At 42.9% G+C, this 22953-nt stretch overlaps 1 protein-coding gene across 1 annotated transcript; it reads right to left on the bottom strand.

Annotated features, from left to right (window-relative positions):
- Positions 1–403: 403 nt before the first annotated feature.
- klf13 (Kruppel like factor 13) lies at positions 404–22926 on the bottom strand. Its single transcript, XM_027003243.3, has 2 exons — positions 22162–22926; positions 404–8010 (listed from the first exon to the last, which is right to left on the bottom strand). The coding sequence occupies exons 1-2, from the start codon at positions 22607–22609 to the stop codon at positions 7697–7699; spliced, it is 762 nt and encodes a 253-aa protein (XP_026859044.1). The 5' UTR covers positions 22610–22926; the 3' UTR covers positions 404–7696.
- Positions 22927–22953: the final 27 nt, after the last annotated feature.

Raw genomic sequence — 22953 nt, 5'->3', positions numbered from 1 at the left:
TTGCATGGGTGCGAACACTCAGGAACAAGGTGTACTTCCTGCACACATGCCACCCTGTCATCTTGTACACAGTCCTTTACAGAACTGACATCACTGGAAGTGTTCATTTGTGCTCTACTTTCACTGATCATCAACACCTGTTGCCACTGGTTGTTGTAGTATATGCTGCAGAGTTTAATTATGCAGTTTAATTGTGGTGACAAAATGATCTGTCATTCAGTAATGCCAAAGCATGTTTTAACTGTGTATTGCACAGTTAACCTAATGCATGAAACATAATGTCTCAATAGCACAAATGCTGACATCTTATTTCACTTTACTGGAATTTTAATAGGAATGATAACATGAAAGGGAATACCATCGAGTATTAAAGATAAGGAATAAGACACTCATGACTACCATAAAGCTGCTTATTTATGAATTTATTTTCAAATGTAAACTTCACTATTTCATGCATACAAGTTAAGACAACATACATTATTTGACAAATTCTTGTTAATTCTCATATTTGCATAGGACAGAGTCACAATATATTGTCTAACATGTAAAAAATAATGTCTTAAAAAGGTACAGCAGAGCAACCATAGACCAGCAACATTAATAGTCTGTATAATTCATGAAACTGTACAACTGTAATACATCACTGTAGTGATTTGGTTGATTGAGCAAATGAAAAAACAAAAAACAGAAGATGATACATGGCAGTTTGAGTTCATGGAGATGGGGAACTGGCCATAGTTGAAGTACTATGAGTTTTTGCACAAAGAGCATTACAGCAGTGCTGTACTCAATGAAACAGGCATCGAATGGTGATGTAAAAAAAAAAAAGACTAATACATACCTTAGAAAGGCAAGCCAAGCACACGCAGTGGAAGCCTTGCTAACAGTCTGGGGCCTCTGTGGCCATCCTAAAATTCTCTCTGTACAACATTTGTATTTGTTCTTACTGGACTAAAGAAGTAATCTAAAATGGATTTTGGCCATTGAAAGACACAATGTCACTAATTGTTAGGTATCCAGCTACAAATGATTTCTCCCAAGGAGGGCGAATCGGGCTTGAAAGGCATATATTTAAAGCCTTTCTCTCTCTTTCTCTCCAAGTCAAAAACAAGTTTCACTCCATCACAAATGCAGGGTTTTGCAGATATCTTTGCAGTAAATCACATTTACTGAGTGCAGTTTAGAAAAGAAGAATCTGTTGACCTAATGAGAAATTGCATGAACATATAGAGATCTGTGAATAGTGCAGTTTCTCATATTGAGTTCTTTGGAAATGGGGGGGGGGGGTGGCTCATATAGTAACCCGGTCATGCATGTTTGTTAACATCTGCTATTGAAGCAGTTTCAGCACTGCTGACACTACTGAATGCTGAATGCTTTGATAATGGTATTTGCACTTAGGGTAAATTACTGATTGTAAGTCAGAGGGCAATGGCATATAGAAAGCCTGCACATTCAGCAATAATCTACAGTTCACCCCAACAATTGAAATATTTTGGTAGTATTTATGGTATCAGCATAATACTGACACCATTGAACCATGTTTTGCTTTTGATAAACATCTCTATTTTTTGCAGAAGAAGGAGGAAGTCATTCTAAAAATATGCTCACACTGATGGATGGTATCAAGGGGTTTTCATCCTCGTTGCACATTTACAGTATGGCATTTATGTTACCGCTTACGGGTTCTTTGGAGAAAAAACTAAACTGCACAAGTGCAGTGCTAATCTACCTGTGGAGGTTCCATATTTTAGGGTGAGAGGAACCACACAGAGGAACCACACAGAGGGGAAAGGACAAACAGTCTCTTAGTCTGTATATTGACACGTGTTATTATGACAAAGAGTCAAAAGGGGTTCTTATTTCTTCGTTAGATATGTGTGAATAGCCTTTAGCATTTTTGAAGGGCAGACTGCTTTTTTTTTTCTTCTTTTTTTTTTTATTCCAGCAAAAGCTTTTAAAATGTGCTTTTTAAAAATGGCAGACTGCATCCACTCATGCTCCAAACATTCATGCCTCCATCCATTCTAAAAGCCCTTGGTGACCAGTCTTAAACCATGAATTTAACCCCATTCAGGCTCTGGTTACAGTAACCCAGTGCAGCACTTTAATTAAGAGAAAAACACAGGACCATCCAGCGGCGGGCTCGACTGGTAGGTCTTGTCACTACTTCTGCTGGTTCATTGCTGCGTTTCACCCCTTGAAGCTCAACACACCACAGTCCCATGGGCCATGCCCTGCTTCACACGCCTGTCTGTCAAGCAGGCGTTTTCATTTCACACAGGACTGGCTATGTGCACACATGCATGTACGCAAGCAAACTGGCTTTCAAAATCCCTCGTCTGAGAAGCTCGGCGAGTTCAGCTTATCCTGTCAGAACATGGCATGGTTGTGTCTGTTTTGTTCAGTAGGCCCTAACCGAGACAGCACAGGCGCGTAGCATATGTGAATGTTAGCAACTCTACAAAACCGCAGAAAAGGATTAATGTTAATAAAAGTACCAATATTAACTAGTCACAAATGTATTTCAGCAAATACATCACAGTCAAAAAAGAACATAAAATAAATACATAAATGTAATGCAGCTTCAATGCATTGGTTTGATATAAGCAGCACATTTAAAGCAAATGCAATTGCAATCCTTTGGAATGGTTGGGTGTTCACTTTTGATGAATATAACAACTGAGAATTGAGGCTATCTAACCATACATGTTTTGATAACAAAGACAAATTAAGAGTAACAAAAACAAACAAACAAAACAAACAGAAGCCAATATAATGAAAAATACATTAAGAGCACACCAAAAGGAACAAAGTTCAACTAAAATACTTGTATCCAACTGTTTAAACCTATACACGTACTTAAAAACACATCACTCATAGAAAACTGTACAAGGTTGTTTGTGTAATGTCACCTATTAGGGTATATGCATTTATTTGTCTAAGGGTTTGCAATTTACTGGAATTACCACTTTAATGCCTTTGGCACTCATTATCAATTCTAATATGCGATCAAAAAGGAGCGTTCAATGGAAATCTACTAAACTGATCGGTTTAATCCTGTCAACAATTACAAACTAAATAATCCTCATACGGGGACTGCTGGGTAGTTAAATGAAATTATCCACTTAAGAAGACATGGTGAAACTAGTTACTCCTTTTTCCCCTCAGCTTGACATTTTGAGTTGAGAGATTTTGATAAATCAAGACAACACTGCCATTACAGATGGCCCATCATTTCAGATATGCACTTCAGTAACCCCCAAATACTTCATACATTTTCATTCAGAACCTCAGTTTCTTAATAGAGGTATGAGTTACAAAAGACATGATGGATAACACAATGGTCAGCTAGTTAAATGTCAAACAATGGAGAAAAAAACAGCCATAGGGCTGTGGTCCCTATGGTGATGCGACATTTGAAAAGTGAAGCTAATCACATCAGTCTCATGCAATGTATTAGAGAAAATCTTTCTTTGTTAACTTTAACCCATCACTTGCTCCTCTCTCCAAGTTTTAAAGGGAAAAAAGAGATTACACAACTATATCCTGTTTATAATATTGAGTGTTCAGTGTCTCTAAATAAAATAGAAATTGTTGGGGTCTACCTGCCTCAATGTCTACAAAAACAGAACATGGAGCAGACTTCATTGCAGTGGACTGAGATTAACACACTATGAAACAACAATGGCAATAATCAGGAAAAATATCTAATTACATACATTTTCTTAGAATTCTGAAAAGAGAAATTAAAATAATCAGGATAAAACAACAAAGTAATATATATTACAATTAAACCTAGCCAGATGAGTATGTCCATAATCACACATAACTTGTGTCAAAGGTTAGTTGCAAGCTAAGGACAGAGCAAGTACAGTTTTACTGTTGACATGCCTCAATCTGTGTTGAATGGTCTTGCTCCTGATTCAAGTAGTTTCAGTACAGTGAAAATAAGGAACAAAGAAACGCATATTTTACACGTATCTCACACTGAGCTGTGACTGTATATGTATCAACTTCCACTAAAGCAGAATAATATCATCATGTAATATTTCACCAGTACCACAGCATTAGACAAGACCTTGCCTCCGTATTTCAGGGCCCATAATAGCTACTGGTGCCATTTGAACATTCTTCTAGCTCTGGGAAAAGTACAGTTTGCAAACAGGGGATACAGCTACTCCTAAGAAGAGAAGTACCCTTGTTCCCTGCGTGGCACTCCACACTGGCCAGCAGTGAGGAGAGTGTACAAAGAGGACCTACGGTATACCCACTGCACCACAATGGCTCTGTTGGAGCATGGGCAATTGCGTATGGTGAAAATGTAAGCAGGCTTGGATGGAAAGGTCTTATCTTCCACTCTTTGTGATGGCTGATGAGGGGTGTGAAAATTGCCATTTAGCTAATTTGTACTTAGCGTTTCAGTCTTAGCTGCAGCATGGTGGAATACCACTTCAAACTACACCTCTGGCGTCAGTTTAAAATGAAAGTAGGCAGTTCGTCTAATAGTGAGACAGCTTTACATGTGGTATTATTGCAGGAATAATGCATCTCTGGTGCTGTTTACTTTCATTAGGGGTGTTTTCTTTGGGCCGAGAGAAGAGAGAAAGCCTTGATTATGTGTGGCGTTTTGAAAGGCTTGGGCAGAGAAGCCCCAGGGGGCTGGGGAGGGATGGAGAGAGAAGGAGGGAGGGTGGATAAAGAGACAAGGCCTAGTATTCACAGGCCTCCACCTGCCCCTGCAGCTGGGCAGTTCCACGGCCCTGTGGCAAGCTCTCTCGGAGAGGGAGTCAGAGACGATAAGTCCAGGAGGCCTGCGACAAGCTAAATAAGCACAAGAATGGTAGTTAAGAGAGGGATGACAAAGTACATGTGAAAGTGACATTACTGGACCATTCGGAGAGTTTGTCTGTAGATGGGTGGATGTTTGTGAGCATCTGCCCATGTCTGTGTGTGTTTGCGTGTGTGTGTGTGTGTGTGTGTGTGTGTGTGTGAGGCTGTGCCACAGTAGTTTAGACAGTGGTGCCTCTATTCACGAAAGGTTTTGTGAGCCCCTGGCCTGAATTGATGAGCCATAGCTCTGAGGCATGACTTGTAGACCACTTTCTCATGCCAGTTCTTTATCTTCCCAGCTACAGCAGGCATAGGACGGCAAATCACTGTTTACTTAAATGATATGTTTTTTCTACTGCATGGGTTTGGTAGCGACATTTCACAGAGGCTTAAAGCTCCTTGGTAATGAGAATCAAGTTTGAAAGCAGCTGCTGTAATGGCATATTGAGGTAATGTGATTAGTGTCAACACTGATTGTTTCTATCAGTGTGTCGGTGACAGTAAAAAAAAAAAAACTGTGCAGAGGTTCCTGTGCATATGATAAAGCAACTTCTGGACACAAGAATGCCCAACAAACCTATAGGCAGGAGTCCAATGAACATGACAAACTGCAAAGACAAATAGCAATAATTGACCCCAAGTCTTTAGAGCAGTCATTCAAAGTGAGAGAAAGAAGTGTCTGAGTAAAGTCTGCTGTATCAAAACTGGAAAGACAGCTGTAAAATCAAATGTAATGCCTACTGGAAATCTGCTCCATGGGTCAAAAACTCCAGTAACATCTTGTCAGACATGCTAAGCATTCTATTTATAATTTATAAACACGATCATTGCTGCCTTCCTTTGGTCTATTGTTTGTCCCTCAACATCTTGTATGGTAAACCCCACTGTCCTGAAATGTGGATGATGTCAAATCAGGGAGTCCCCCTGCTCCCCTCACCCAGCCTGTCTTACAGCACAGTACATGGGGGATGCGCCCTCTTTCATTAGTGGGTAAACAGAGAGGGGGGAGCTGGAAGGGTGTGTTCCACTGCAATAGCCAGAGGGGAGAGCTGGCTGGGTGTCTCTTCCGCTGGACTGCTCAGCTTATGATAAAGCCCCCACCTTTATCTGGCTCCCTCGGGGTCAGGCCTTTCTTTCCTGCCTCCCGCAGATAGCTGCTTTTGTTCTTAATGGAGGTGCTGCACTCCCCCAACTGCCCAGAAACCCAGCCCAGCTCCAGCTCTGCCCCACTGCGAGACCTGCAAGGGGCCGGCCTGCTTGTGTCAAAGGCCCCGGAGACGACTTCCATGGCTCCGTTCAGTTCTCACCCACCCCCGCCCCTCCCCTTCTGCCTCACGCTCCCTGCCTCTGTCCAGGTGGAGTGAGTAAGGCAGGTTGAGTAAGGCAGGCTCCGCCGCAGTTATGCCTCTCCCCTCTCCTCCCCAGTGGTCTATGAATAGGCCTGTGGAGGGGGGATGCAGCCGTTTCCTAAGTGCTGGGTCGGGACGGGCTGCGTGGCAGAGGGCCAGGGCGTCTGCCGTTACCTGACACTCTGCCAACACCCCCTCGGCCCCTGGCCCCCCTCCCAAACTCTGGATATCACTGGCAGAAAACCCTTCCTGTTCTGGCCATAGCTCTTCGGTCTTTGGTGGGTTCTGCTTCTGCGCTCTTTTGTTTTGATGTTGTTGTTGTGAAAACGTGTGAAAGAGATCCTGACAAGTCCCTTCACAGGTGTGTTATACCTGTACTGTTGTGAGAAGAAAAAAAAAGAAAAACCCTGAAGTTGATGCATGTGCAGTCTTTATGGTGGAGAGCAGCTGCTTTGAAACTTTATCCTCCACTTTTCTGGGGATTTAGTTCAGCCCTGTAAGGAGAGCACTGGGCTCAATGCTCCTCACTGGGAAGGTTGAGCACGTAATGGTGGTTTCATCACCTACATTCACACAATGTAAGGATTCCTCCTGAAACGAGGACCCAGGCAGAACAACCACCTCAGATTTGTGGAAAAAAAAAAAGTGAGAGATAGCAATGTCGAAAAAACAAAAAGAGTTACTTCCAGTCTCTAATACACAATGACATTCTCTCCAATGCAGTCCCCACCTATTGTACCACCTTACAGAGAGATCAAATAGAATGCTGAGTTTGACTGACTGTCAAACCCAGTGCTCATTTCCCCTGATGTAAAAACCAAGAATAAAAGACAAAGGAAGAGTGCAATTGTTTGAGTGTAAGGCTGTTTTTTTTTTTATGTATGTTTTCTCTTCATGTTCATTCTTTCAAGCTAACGAGGCCATCCCTGAGCAGGGCACAAAATTTTAACCCCTGTTGAATTACAGAGTAAAGTGATGCTTGTATTGTGCAGTCAAGGTAAATATTAAAGAAGGGAAAAACAACTGTCTTGAATCCTGAGGTGTATGTGCCCCTCCCCCTCACCCGTTTTAAATTAAAAAAAAAACCCTAATCGTATACCTGTCAATTTTGTCTACATTTTTGTTCACTTGAACAGAGTTGATTAATCGAAAGAAAAACAAAACACTAAAACACAATGGAACATTGGCCATGGCCAGAAGCTATAAAAATACAGACATATAGTACATAATGTAAATATTGCCATTCAGGAAAGGCATTTTTCTTTTCTATTTTCTATTCTTCTCTTTTATGGAGTTGCACGAGAAAATTGCACTACAGGAAGCGGTTATGTACAGTAGAGTACACCACAGCAAGCGGAGGGATTAGCACAGAGACGTGGCTGCTGACAAATGTGCAACACCACTAGAAAAGGAGGTGGGGGGAAAAAAAAACACACACACACACACACACACACACACACACACACACACACAGCCTGGAGCTCCAGGGGCGGAGGCAGAAAGTGTGGCCAGGTTTAAGGCGAGTTGGCTGGGCTGAGGGTGGGGCTGGAGGCATCTGAGCGGCTGTAATCGCTCAGAGAGCCCGGGCGGTTGCTGCTCCCAGCGGGCGTGCTGGCTGCCCCAGGCTGCCTCTTCAGCATGGCTGGCTGGAAGTTGGAGTGGCGACGGGCGTGCTTCATCAAGTGGTCGCTCCTCATGAATCGCTTGTCACACAGGGGGCAGCCAAACTTCTTCTCACCCGTGTGGGTGCGGTAGTGCCGGGCGAGCTCGTCTGAGCGGGCGAACTTCTTACTGCAGTCGGGCCAAGTGCAGGGGAAGGGCCGCTCTCCTGTATCTCACACACACACACACACACACACACACACACACACACACACACACACACACACACACACACACACACACACACACACAGCTGTCAGTATTTATGCAACACCAACATAGATATTCAGACATATAACTTTGTACAAGATATTACACTGCATTCGATACACAGACTGCAGTAGTGTGTATATTATATATCTATACATACAACATAGTGTTAATAACTTATTATAAATTATAAACATAAACCTGTACATTCCTCCAGTCTATTGAACGTTTGCTTAGCTTGGTTTGCTTCTAACTGTAGTCATTTGTGTTTTGATTGCATTTCAACAGCTTCCTCAGTCCACAGCAAAGGCGTGAAGGAGGCTACAAGTCATCAACACTACCGTAGGTCGCTAACGGCAGCCGGCAGTCTGTGCCAACTGATGCTAACCTAGCAGATTTTCCAGGCCCTATGTGGACAAAGAGGTCTTTCAGCACAGCTGCCCTGCCGTGGCCTTTTGTATCCCGCAAAGCGCACACTAAATAACTGCAGACGTTCTGTTTTAGGAGATCTTGCTCATTTGTGCTGGTTTAAGTTGAACTTTCACTGGCTGAAGCCGTATAATCATAGAACAGTAGCAGCTGCTGTTGCAGTGTTTGAGGTTCGCAACTGTGCATTGGAAAGAGGTCCTTCATCATCATATAAACAAAAACAGATAGCTAGACATTTTAGGACATATGAAAAAACATTTTCCCCAAAATCAAATCTGTCATTGTGGCATTTTAGACTTTTGTTCACCTTTTGGAAGACAGATTTCATAAATAATCAACAACAACAACAAAATGTTTTTACCTTGGTGTCTGAATACATAGCAGTGTACACTGCCAGCTTATATATCGAGAGGCACAAAGCAAAGCGAAGCTGCATCGTTCATAACTTGAGTTTAGCTGCTTCGCCTGATTTAACAACAGAACTTAACAGGAGAGCACAGTGAATGATTTGGTGGCAGAACCTATTCACACGCAGGTCACTCGAGGGTGTAACCTTCTCATATAGCATTAAGATGGCAAATGAACAACAGACACACAAGCATGAAGGCCCCGATGCTTGCCGTCGTTTTACGAGGCACCGTGATGAATGTAGCGGCTCTTTCCCACTGCTCCCTTAGCTGTAGAAAAGCCTGTGGACAAAAGTGTTGGGTTTTTTTTCCGGGTGAAAGGCCCTACACATTAAATCAGGAATGCATTGCATTGGAAATGAGCCATAAAGCATTGCAACATGCTAAGTGAAAAATAATTATATTAAGAAACCCAAGATCTGAGACATTTAACGCATACTGTGTTTACCGTTGCGGGTGTTAAATACACAAGTGAACACCAGGTGATGTAATACACACCTAACCATCCATGCAAACGCATGCTCCATGAATAACCAAGCAAAGCAGCATTTTTCACTAGAGTCTACAGGCTGTGGAGCCAGACACAGTCTAATTAGGCACATTTCAGATGCTAAAGATCTTTAAAGTACTACTCTGCCCCCGATCCAACATGTAACTATCAGTGACTGTATGCACAGGGAAATTATACCCTTCCCCCCTTCCATCAGGCAATAAAAGTAGGCTTTGACACAAATCTACTCAAACCCAGATGGGCCTATATATCTTGGTGTGGTTTCCTCTTAGCTCCATGTGGCAAGAGTATATGGAGTCTATATCCAGCATCTCACACTGAACAGTCAGCGAGACCTGTCTTATACACTATTCATTTTACTCCACTGGCTGGTTTTCTGCCCTGAGATTGCAGGAGCTGCTGTTCTAATTTTACTGGCGTTTTACACAGCAGTTCACCAAGACCGTCTTTGGGAATACAAAGATATGGGGACATGTGATGCAGGCTGTGCTATTTTGCAAATTGTGCCCCCCCCCCCACATCTTCTTGTCATGTGACTCCGGATGTCTGTAATACAAGTGGAGGGAGAACAGAAATGGGGTCAGACGTCTGTCATTACGCTGGGAAACTGGACAGGGCAGGAAGAGCGTGCAGTGGGCTAGACTGCCCACCGCAACTGCCTTTGTTTCGCACTTCCCTGAACACTCCAATGGAAAACCACTGTGCTACTTCAAACGATTGTTCAGTATGTGATACTAGATCAACATGCGATATTGGTGCATGGGGTGTGCTATCCCTTCCCCCACCATGCACTGGCTGTAAAGAGAAGAGAGAGCAGCAGGAACAGTGAGTCCAGACAAGCTCTGTCTGACTCCATGTCTTGTCACTCCCCTCCAGACAGACTCAGTGAACTATGCCACTCTGCCCTGATCTCATTTCGTACACTTGTAACACACACACACACACACACACACACACACACACACACACACACACACATCCATAAAATGAGAATATAAACAGATTGTACATGCACCTAATATTCGTCTGTATTCAAAGTTTCCCATCGCTGATTCACTTTACATTTCCTTGTAGATACTCACACGCAACAAAAAATATATAACAGGTCCTAAACACCCACGCAAATATACTCATTCTCGGGCCAGCAAAAAGGAAAGCAAATCAAGTATCAGTGTTCCCATTCCTACACAAACACATCCTCTGATTCCCATTCGTACACCAACACGTCATCCTCTGATTCCCATTCGTACACCAACACGTCATCCTCTGATTCCCGTTCTTACACAAACACATCCTCTGATTCCCATTCATACACCAACATTCTCTGATTCTCATTCCTACTCAAACACAAGATCCTCTGATTCCCAGTCCTACACAAAACACAACATCCTCTGATTCCCAGTCCTAAACAAACAAGATCCTCTGATTCCCAGTCCTAAACAAACAAGATCCTCTGATTCCCAGTCCTACACAAAACACAACATCCTCTGATTCCCAGTCCTAAACAAACAAGATCCTCTGATTCCCAGTCCTACACAAAACACAACATCCTCTGATTCCCATTTGCTCTTTCCATTCACCCACAATATCACTCTCTCCTCTCTGTGACCTTTATCACTTACATGCCCGTGCAAACCCAAAGGGGTCACTACAGTTTGACCTCATTTAAACATCCTGGATTTAAACATCATCTTGGAATACATACGCATAAATATAGGAAATCTAAGATTAGCCTACTTAAAGAAACAGAAGTCTGAAACCTCACATGCACCGAGAGTCACTGAGTCATTTGGCAAAGACACAAGTAATCTATGATTAGCAGGATTATCAATTAATGAAAGAATGATCAATTAATGAAAGTGTCGTCACACAGTGCAATGCAGACTTGGGTGGGAGTTGTGTGGCTAAAACACACACACCACAGAGATTCTACTTGTCTTCAAGCAGCTCCAAGGCAATGGTAACAGATACAGCAGCATAAATATTTCACTGGCCATAAGAAAGATGAGCAGGACCAGAATGAGTGTGCCATAACAGTCTTGCACAGCAGCACAAAGCCCAGAGAAAACCAAACTATTGTCACGGTTTATGTAACTGCAGGGCGTGATGAGTGTCCTGTATAGACTTTGTTTATAACAAGAAAAAAATGTATAAATGAAGAGGAAATGAAACAGAGAGAGCGTGGGAGTCTGAAAAAGAGCCATGGCAGCGGTAGTGATCAGACTGCCGCTGAAGTTCCGGATGCTTCCCGGCACACTTCCCAGCTGAAATGCACCCTGGCTGCTTTCCTGTGTGCTGCTACTGCTGCTGCTGCTGTTGGTGGTGCCGGCCCAGAACATTCCGGAGGCAATGGAAAAGGGAATCCACATGTGTGCAGTCAGGAGAAACCTCCACAAAAAACAATGGACTGCATCACCATACAGCTAAAACAAGAGCAGGCAGTCCATCCTGGAGAAGTGCTGTACTCAGGACATTCTGTATATCCGTGACCATAAGGACATGGGACAACCACGGCACCAACGCTGTGGTGATTTTTCCGGTTGTGCTTGCAGTGAATTACAGACTTATATAAAAAAACAGCATTGTATTTGCAGAAGCCATCAAATCCCTAAGGTAACCAGAATCAAACTCAGGGGATGCTGGGGACCCTTAAAAAACACAATCTTTGGTGACTTTAAGAAGACAAAAGAAGCCGCAGCCATGGAAATGTTCCATGCCAATCATGCAGCTATGATTTGGCGGATCTACACAAAGCCCTCCTTGACCCCTCCCTTCACTGGTCTCCTTTTTCTTCACCATGTTTCCGAGGACATTTGCGGTGTGGGCGCCAGCAAGCATAGTTGCACTTCATGGCCTGTGTAGCGGGTGATGACGTCAGACGTTGCCAGTAGCCTGGCCTCTCTCTGGCAGAGTGCCTGGAGGGCCCCTGCCTTTTTCTCACGCCACAGGCTAGCAATTAGGGCAGGCATAATAACTGAGCTCTGCACTAACCATCACAATGACCCAGTTACCCCAAGTGGCCATTACATTACACAATCGCTCACAGACACACCGAGCACCTCGTCGAACTGAACAGCGAGTGTCTCCCCTTTGAGGCGATGTGGTTATGTCACAGGAAGCAGACTTACATAACTGTTCCCTTTTGGTGCCACTGGGTCAGTAAGTAAACAGCTTGTCTCTTTTGTTATTTTAATTTTTTTCTCCGAATGCACACAAAATGTGTAATTGGTCTGTGGCTTAATCAAGGAATGGGAGAAGCCTCTGAATGAGCTTTGAGATGGATCAGTGGGAAAGATGAGAGAGGCCTTCTGAGGGGGGCCGTCTGCTTCACAGACATCTGATCAGTTCTGCATCAGGCCGACGGTGAAGCAGACTGAATGACGATCCAGTAGACTTAATGTCGGTTACCTGTTCCAACAACAGCTGCCAGCATCCCGGAGAGAGTGAGATAAAATTCCTCCGGCCTGTTCAGCCATGAACCTGGCATGCAAGCAGGGGAGTGAGACAGAAAGGCAGGCCACGAGATGTAGCCACCAGTGGGAGGTCTAATGAATCCCTCCTGGCTTTTGAGCCATATAAGCCTCATAAAGTGCACTTCCCAGGGCAGTGCACACATTATTTATGAAGATGCCTCTCAAATGGGCTTTGGAATGAGCTTTTTTTTTTTTTTTTTCCAGACTATAAACTGTCTCTCCTCAGTTGTTGTCGCCTGGGAAACAACTCCAACTGCGAGGCTGTCTGTAGAAGACAATGAGAGGGAGACAAGGATATTCACTGTGCAGCCCACCAACTAGACACTGTGCTAAACTAACCAGTGCATCCTTACATCACTCAGCCACTAGTTATACAAAACCAGGAGCGACGTTTCAGGTTGGTGGCAGAAGCTGATGTTGTACACTGACATAAGACCTGTTCTGTGCTGTGTTACATGACTGAGGTAAGAATTTAGAGAGAACAAAACTGGTCCTAGGTCAGTAAGGGCAATTTCTGTAGGGACCCCAGACAAAGTAGTGTTTCTGTGGCTAACAATAGCACACTTAAAATAAAGGCCTGATGTTATCATAAGTTTAGGTTGAAGTATCAAATGAACTATTGGTTAAATGTACTGAATTAGAAACACAGCCCTCACCGCAGTGAGCTGCAACGCTCCACTGAGCATGCCCCCTCAGATCAGTGGCAGACCAGGGCAAACGTGAGCCCCAGAATGGCACCACAAATGCAGTGGTAGCATTCATCGGAGGGATGTAATTTATTCCTGTGTTTACGGCCATGGCCGTGGGCCAGGCGGGAGCCAGCCAGCCGTGCTTCTCCATGGTGGGTTAATGACAAGACGGCTGTGGAGGCTGCACCCCAGCCAGGCTCCTGTCAAGGTATAAGCTGCCTCTTTGTTCTGGTCCAGGACAAGCGTGTCACACCCAAATCTACCCCGCTAACAGAAGATAGCGCAACGCTGTTCTCAGATCAGGCCAAAGGAGGAACAGCTTTCAGCAGAATGCGAGGATCGCCTCCTCACTACCACCCCTGCAGTGTCAACTCCATGACCTCACCTCTAGTCTGTTACAGCCAATCAGAGCCAGGTGTCACAGGAATGGGTGTAGTTTGGTGCAGTAGTCACACTGGGAGCGAGATGTGGGTCACACCCAATATCTAATGTAGTATGCCAGACAGAGAGCTCAGTGTGACCATATACCATAGAGCCACAAACACTGGCTCAAGGATAGTTTGTAATAAATTACTGTCTTCAAACGATCAGCGGGAGATATCAATAACAGCACATCACCTTCAATGTCATATGTAACAGACACTTTGCAACAAATGGTGGGAAAGGCTTGTGAGCATATTGCTGACAAAGTGAAAAGTTCCTCATGTGGTTTGACCCAGATTAAAGAGAGCAGAAAGGGCGCAAAAGACAGAAGTACATCACACATTGCGTGTGAGAGCATCTGTTTGTGTGTGAATGGGTTCACGGAAGACAGGTCTGTCTAACCACAGAGAGCCTAATGTGTCATTATAGGCTTTCAGTCTGCTGTCTCCATTCACTCATTGGACTTTGAGAAACTGAGGTTTAATGTTACTGTGAGCTTGGGTGGAACAAAAACATAGGGGTGGGACAGGTGTAATGATCAGAACTGGACTGAGCTTGCTGAAAGACCGGATGGCAAAAAAAAAAGTGATGTTTAATTTATTACCCCCTTTTGTCTATGAGGAAAATGCAAAACCACTGCTTTTGAATTGCATGTCATATCTTATATTGTATGGTTGGGACATGGACAAAGCATCAGCCTGTTAAGCAGAAGGAGGGCTGTCACTTTCAGCCATCAGTTTCAACACTCAGACTCTCATTCATGATAACCATATCTCACTCCTCCCAATGTCTACAGCACTTTCACTCTCCCTCTCACTCACACACACAAATCCGGAGAGAAGCATGTTCCATAAAATTGGCCATCTCATCACTTCAGCTTCATCAATTAGCTGGAGTGGAGCTTCTGTCTGGCCTTAAGGGCACTTTAAAATGCCTGGCAGGCTTGTTTTGCTGCAGGCTGTGGGCTAATCTTTTTAACCCTGTTTAACTAAGGACACGAAGACAGCTGCTGCCATTAGGGGCTATTTATGCCTACAGAAAGGCTGGCATGTGCAGGTGGGTGCAGAGTTTCTCTTGTGTGACGCTCCCGGTGCTTTCACCAGGCAGAATGCAGTGCAATGAGGACCACTGAAATACATGTTTGGTCATTAAATAAAGACCACGGATATGGTTTTACAAGGCCAGACACAACATTAGCAGTCCCTGACCTGAACTGTCTAATCGGTCTTCCAACAAGCAGTCAGACAGCATTTCAAAGTGGAGTTTGTTCACCTCTAGATGAGAAATCGCAGGACGAGACCTCCCTGTAAGGCCAAAGCTGCCATCTTAATGTGCCTTTTCGTCCCTCCAATGGAGCGGGCTGCCCTGGATCCTCCACGCATGGATTTATTAGACAGGAATTTTACAAACCCCTCACAGGCTACAGTTAATGTAAATATGGCAGGCTGGAGACAGCCAAGGATCTGCTGCACTGTAAAGAAGGACACCTTGGAGTCACTCCCTCCTTGCTGTCTTGGTCTCCCACCCAAAATTCTACCCTAAAAAAAAAAAAAAGAAAGAAAGAAAAAAAGTTCATTGCCACTGCCGCAGAAAGTAAACAAATTAGACTTGCTGCAGATGCAGCTGTAGAAATGACCTACATCAACGGGGGCACTGACAGCAGATCTCTGCACTGCACCACACACCCCCCCCACACACACGCACACACATCTAAACCGCTTTTCCCAGCCAGTGCACAATGAATGGCTACTTTAGTTGGAGACCCATGCCTAGTGGCTCCATGAATCAAGAAGGCGCTGAAAATGCAAAACTTCACTGGCTCCAGATCCACTCTTTCCCGCCACCAGAAACGGACACCCCTGAGCTGCAGGCAGCCAGAGAGCAAGAGAGGCCAGGGCCTGCCGAGTACATGGCTCTTTAGTGGCTCTTTTCCCAAAGCCCCTGCTGCAGGGGAAAGTGGACAGAGGGGTAAAAGAGAGGGGAAGAAACAGAGAGGCTTTTATAAGGCTCTGCCAAAGCCAACTAAAGAATATACGTGTGGCATAAGGAACAGTGCAGGAAGAAGAGGAGCATTAATCCCTTATCTCTCCTGTGGAAGAAAGGGAGTGGTCTGGTGTTTCAGACACTCCTGATACTGGAGGAAATAATCTGTTCCCGTCAGTGGAATAGTCTTTATGAGTGATGGATGACTGTAAACGGACAGTTGAGTGTATGAGGAACTCAGTGAGGCTGAAGCTCCTTTGTCTATAACATATAGGGATTGACAGGAGAGAGCAAACGAGAGAGAGAGATAGAGAGAGTGTGCATCTATAGCAATGATTTACTGGATTAGATGCATTTTTTACATCCTTAGGATCAAATAGCCCTTGGTTTGCATTGGATGCAGAACTATCAAAAAGTACATAAGCTTGATATGTACGACATCTGTGAACTAAATACAGTAAAAGTCTAAATTATCCATAGTTTGTGTAAATGATCCTGTTTGAAATAATTATAATACCCACAGTTGTAATAAAAAGAGTACTTATGAAACAAACACCTGGTGGAGGCTAAAATGCAGACCAGTCAGCAAAAATCTAAGTATACCCAATGGCACCATCCATGCCTTGTTCTCTCCTCTGTAAGCGTGAGTGCTGAGGTGTGGAATGGAAACTGGGCTTAGTCAAAGAGGGCAGAGCATTCCTTATATGACATTGGGCTTAGTTATGGAGGGCAGAGCATTCCTTACATGACACTGTCCCCCCAGTATTGTGCCCTACATTGTCATGACCTTGGATCCATTCCCAGGTCAGAGGCTGGAAACCAGAGCAGGGCCAGAACACCCAGCTCATACACACCTTTAGACCTTCAAGCTGAGTCCAGTTATACTGCCTAGGACATAAACGCTCTTGCATAACAGTTTACAGTAAAGGGAAAATGCCTGAAAAATTACCTGGATGTCAGACATGTTTCTTAGCTTTAATCATTAACGCGTTGGCTGCTTTAATGTCTTCAAGTGCAGATTGTACAAATTATCTCATGTGGCTGTGTGTGCGTGTCCTTCCATTAACGACAATGCTATACGTACTTTTTGTTCAGAGGCCCCATGTGGTACTGGGGGGGCGTCTGGAGTACAATGCCATGAGAACCCTCCAGGAGAACTGAACCAAATGTGAAACGTGTCATTATGTCCTTTGATTATGTTGCGCTGCTGGCAGTTAGTCATGAAGTCTCTGCCAAGCAAATGGAGTGGCAGCATGGCCTTTTATAAGAGCTACGGTGGAACCATAAGGGCTAGAGATGTCCCCAGCTGACATGACTTTTAATGAGCTCACCATAGCCTTCTCTGGGTCCATGATAACCTTATAGTTCCCACTCCATGCCATGTTATTCAATTTCCACATAGTAAATGAGGAAGGAGGTCTTTTATTCCATAAGGCTCAATAGACATTGCAGATAGATTAAGCAAATGAATGTTGCCTAACACAAAATAGCCAACATGTGACTCGGTGGGATCAGTGACAAGATCTTCAGTTGCAAAACTGCCATAGCCTTTTGCGAACATACAGTGCTTTTCCATAATCCTGTTCCCACTGCTAACCACCCCAAAACATTTTTACCAATTTTGTGTCAGTCTATTGTATTAACAAACAATTTTCCATGCTTAGGAAAAGTAGTTTGTTGAAGGGGGGCCCACACTTTACCGTTACAGGCAGGTCACACTAATGTGTCTGCTAGCCTTCTACTCTCCACCTGCTATGGTTCTGCAATCCCACCTAACAGAATAAACAATTTCTATTCAAAATTTGCCCTGAAAACTGTCATGTCTTAAGAGAAACGTAAAAACCTTATTGTGACTATCTTCACTTGGCCCCTATTTCTTGAATGTAGAACCCTGCTTTCTTTGAGATGTTCCCATCACACTAGTTCTACTGATGGAAATCTCTAGTAGTGTAGTAAATAAGCACAGGTGACATTATAGAGTTGTAAAGGAGCAAATTGGCTTATGATGGGAAAGATAATGCTGGAACATGGGACCCACATGCATCATTTCCAGTCAGAAGGATCCATCTTGTGTTTGTCAATCAAATACATTTGTGTACCAAATGAACTGCCAGACGGCTGATTTTTTACAATGATAATCTCCAACAAACACAAGTGTGGTGTAGACAATATCAACACTTCTTCAAACTAAATTAGGGGAAAAAGTAATTAAAAGACAGATTTATAACAAAATATTTATCAATATTTATTATCCTTACAAATACATGTGCCCAAAAACACTCTACTTAAGACACTTTATTAACATTTAGCTAAAGTGGAGACATGTTCACCATTTCATATAGACCCATACATGATAGTGGAAAAACAGTAGAGAAAAAGAATGCCTGGTAAAGAGAAAGCAAGTGTACTATTAGAAAAGCACAAAATGTGCCCACTATCCTGCCAATAAAGTGTCTCAGTACTACTTTCCTCCAAATTTGTCACATCCTCACACTGCAGCAAAATTCTTACATTTCATAAGAGCTTCTGAAACGGACCCCCACCCTTTCCATCTCGCATGAACACCACACAGCAACAGAGGGTGTTATTTCCTCTTCTTATCACAACTGTGGACTGTTAAAAGAATAGGGATTCTATAAATAGTGACCTGCAAACATACTGTGCTCACATATTTAATAATTCATAGATTGCTAGTCAAGCATCTGTGTTGTAATGAAAATGATTTATGACCCTGACACAATGCAGCCACATGTTCCTAAACAGCCACGTGCTTAAAAACTTTAAATATTCCTGTCCAGCTTGTCCACTGCACACTTGGGCATGTCTCTGTTCCTACTCACTGCACCTCCCTGTTGTGTCACCTTGTAGTTTATAGACAAGATCTTTGAGTTCTGACTTTGCTTTAGTTGTGGATAGAATAATTTCAAGGGTTAGGCTGAGACTTGGGGTCAAAGATCGAGGCAGTAGGTTTTTTTAGTATGTTGATTGTTTTTCAAGATGTTGTTTGTTTGCGCTTCTCATATATAAAACATATCTAATTTCCCTGAACCAACCAGCTTGTACTGTGGTAAAAAGAGTCGTCTACCATAGGAAAAAAGAGAACAAAGCTGTCCTCATAACACAACTTTCTGATGGAAAAGCTAGTTTTACCTCAACACCCTTCAACACTCTGGCAAAACCTGATTGTCCTGGGAGGCCAGCTCCAGTACAGTCAGCCTAAACTGTAACAGACTTCTTGGGAAGTCAGCTCAAGGTCATTCCACTAACCTTATCTCAATCAGGAACATTCTGTAACCACAGGTCACCACAGGATTACAAGCAATAGCCAAGTGAACTTCAGACACGCAGTTAAATTATACAAAACAACACACAAACACCCGAAAGCTAATATGGCCATTTGCTGAAATCTTGCAACCACACAAGTTTCAGATATGTGGCAAGTAATGTACAGTGTAATATGCCATAACTGAAGATGAAGGGCTTTGATCATAGATATATATGTTGTTAAACACTTAGTCCTTAAGACTTGAGCAATTAATACAGTTATGCTTATAGATTTTATCAATATGACATAATATGTGATGCAGCTGTTTTACATTCACCCTCTAACTGTGTCCTCACTATATTTGCTTTTCATTGCACACAGTTTTGCAGTTACCATCAAAACAGTGAGTCAAGCCCTCTGTCAAATGGTTCAACAAAGCTTTTGATCACAATAGTACATCTGTAATGGATCCACCATAAACCTCTTCTTACAAGCTAGCACATGTGACAACTGGCTTTATTACTCAGTCATCCCATGGCATGTTCCAGAATATATTGTTTGCATCTACTACAACTGTATAGTACATTCAAATACAATTAGCTTACAGATGCAAAGACAATTATCCCTGTGATGCATTCAAACATTGTGAGCTTACAGACACAAATACATAATGAGCTGGTGTTAAGGCAGATAGAAAGCAAACAGCTGCATTATCCAAAATTGTGAATAAAAAGTAGCAGTGGATAATATAAAAGTCTGGCATTTAATATGACGTCACTTCAAAACTTCAGCAATGTTGAACAGAGTCATTTAAATAAAATGGCGACCCTGACCTCAAAGTAATTTTAATTTCTGAGAGCAGTATAACTCCATGCCCAGTTTCTGTTGCAGGAAGACAAGTTTTCCAATTCAGAGTTCAAACCAAAGTCGGCACAGAGTTCAGGGCGTTACTAAAGTCAAATGAGGATTTTGGCTCACTTGCCTCCCCCGGTTTGTTTTTATAACACTGTGTCCCCCCCCCCCCCCCTTCAATTAGACAGTGGTGTTTAGCTGGGAAAGGGATCCATGCTCTCTTTGCTCTACTGGTTGAGACTGAGGGCAAATCTGCTGAGTGCTTAGGAAAAGGCACCCAGCACAGAGGAGGCTGGCTGATCCCTGGACTGCTGCACTCAAATGACCCACATTCTCTGATTACCAAAACAAATGAGACGGAACACTTATTATTCAACCAGAACACGACCCAATCGCACGCCTGTAGCTGAAGCAAGACCCAATTAAAAAGTAAGAGACCCAAAAAATAGATAGATAGATAGATAGATAGATAGATAGATAGATAGATAGATAGATAGATAGATAGATAGATAGATAGATAGATAGATATACTATGCAAATTCCATGCCACACAATTGACCCTTTTTAACTTTGGTTGATAAAAATTAAATTGCACTGCAGTAAAACAAACAGACTGGTATGGGAAAAAAAACAGCTTAGATGTTAATATTACAAAATCTAATTCAAATATGAAACGCTACCAGCTGGGTTAACTAACAATATATAAAAAAGAACGGAAAAAACTTATAAGAAACCGTGTATACCATATGGTGTGTGCCATGTCAAAAATGTGAAGGAGACCCAGTTTTGTGAGTGATTCCTACCTTATGAGGTCACATGTGCAAACAACACACTGCATCATTTCTGGTCTGGGACTAGCCTGGCTTTGGTGTAAAACAAACTGTTCCATGGGATGATAACGACAACGGTATAGCACGTAATCATCATGGGACCATCCTCAGAAAACGAAGAGTATATGCTATTGTAATTATAATCAAAGATTTATAAAAGGCTTGTATTCTGCCCTGACTCCCATCGCCTCTGAGCTCATCTAGCTGAGTCTGTTGCTGGCCAGATCAGCTGGCAGTCTGTTCGACGGGGGTGTGGCACATCACAACAAAGAGCTTAAGAATCAGACAAGCGTCCGCAGAACTCGAACTGACACCCTCTTTATTCATTTTTCCACATATTTTATTGCTGCATTTGCATCCCGAAGACCGCCAACATGCCGAAAAAGGTCAAACTGCGCGTTGCGATGCGGAATGTGTCGCGTTATCTTCTCTGCAGTCGCCGTAATTTCCGCACCGTGACCTACACCGACAAGTGCTGCCAGTTTTGACAACTTTTCTCATACTGAAATGGCTTGCTGTAAACTGCAGGCTTGCGTAAAATGTTATTTTTCCTACATGTTTATATTTTAATCGTCGGTTACATAGGGTGTTTTAGTTTTTCCTCCCATGGCAAATAACGAGTGATAACTGCGCGCTAATTTTCCAGTGGTTAGCAGCAAGGGTCACACATATTGTGACTATTTATGCAAGATCATATATAGTTTATATATATATATATATATATATATATATATATATATATATATATATATATATATATAGTTTAATAAGCATTTCGAGTGAGAGTGAGGTCACACCCCTAGTATGTACCGGGCTGATATGCGAGGAGGTGGAGGATTGAAGGGGGAAACTGTTGCTATTGACTATAGGTTTCTTTAGTGGGCGTGACTATTTACGATGCGGCTTCCTTCGGTTAAATAACAAAGTACCCTACTTTCTTTTTAAGAATATGTAAAATTCGTAAATGCAATTTACATGGACTTTTATAATGAAAACATGATTTACATATTCTTTTTCTTGTAACGCTAGTTTCTACAAAAAACAAAACAAAAACAAACAAACAAACAAAAAAAACAGTAACAACGTTTCAGCCATTGGTGGGTGTTTACATTTACAGCGTAGCAATGTAAAATCCTCTCTATGGTCACAAATCCTCATGTAAATCCACGAATTTTATCCCGATCGGTTTCAGTAGTTATATTTGCTGTGCACAATGTCAAAACACTTGCTGCAATTGAAACTGACCTGTATGTGTCCTTAGGTGAGCTTTGAGATGGGACGATTTGCCATAAACTTTTTCACAACCTGAATAGTTGCATTTGTGCTTTTTCTGTGGGGATTCTTGTTCAATTCGTCCCCTCAATCGTTTGCCTCTTTGTTTAAGAGCAGAGTCGACGGAGATGGTGGTAGGTGTGGCAGAGTTTCCATCATCTCTTGTCAGGGTCGGTGGCATGCTTTCCTCTTTTATTTTTGCCTGATCGGCAAAATTTGTTGGGGTCTGTTGATTGAAATCCGCCAAAATTCTAGCCACTACAAAAAGAGAAGAGTTGTCCTTCACCAGAGGTTCTTTAGTCTCCTCTCCGCTCCTGGGAGCAGTCGCAGCTTCGGGTTTGATGTCTCTATTCCCTTTAGGACCATGGACAATTGCACGGCTGGACATTGATACAAGGCACTCTGCTGCAAAGTGTTCCATTTCGTAAAAAGAAAATTGCCCCAATGTTTCTCTATGACATTCAAACCAAATGAAACTTGGCTGAATCACTTATCTCCGCTGATCCCTTTGTGTGGTGCTGATGTGGAGGTAGCTCTCAGAAAGCAAACTCACTTTGTAATCTTACCGGCTTTTCAGCAAGAATGACATCCTGGATTAAATCGTGTAAAAATAAACCGCTAACGCACCACACGGACAGTTCTCTACTTCTAGAGACAGTTTTCCGGTAACAAGCGATTTAGAAACTTGCATTCGCTGAATATGCGAACTCCCATCGTGGCCGGGAGTCCTTTCAACGTAAAGTGACAGTATGCTCGGCGCCGATT

Source organism: Electrophorus electricus, chromosome 4 (genome assembly GCF_041902795.1).
Source record: "Electrophorus electricus isolate QZ-2024a chromosome 4, ASM4190279v1, whole genome shotgun sequence".
NCBI classification, from domain to species: Eukaryota; Metazoa; Chordata; class Actinopteri; order Gymnotiformes; family Gymnotidae; genus Electrophorus; species Electrophorus electricus.
This window is presented reverse-complemented; position numbering and strand designations above follow the sequence as displayed.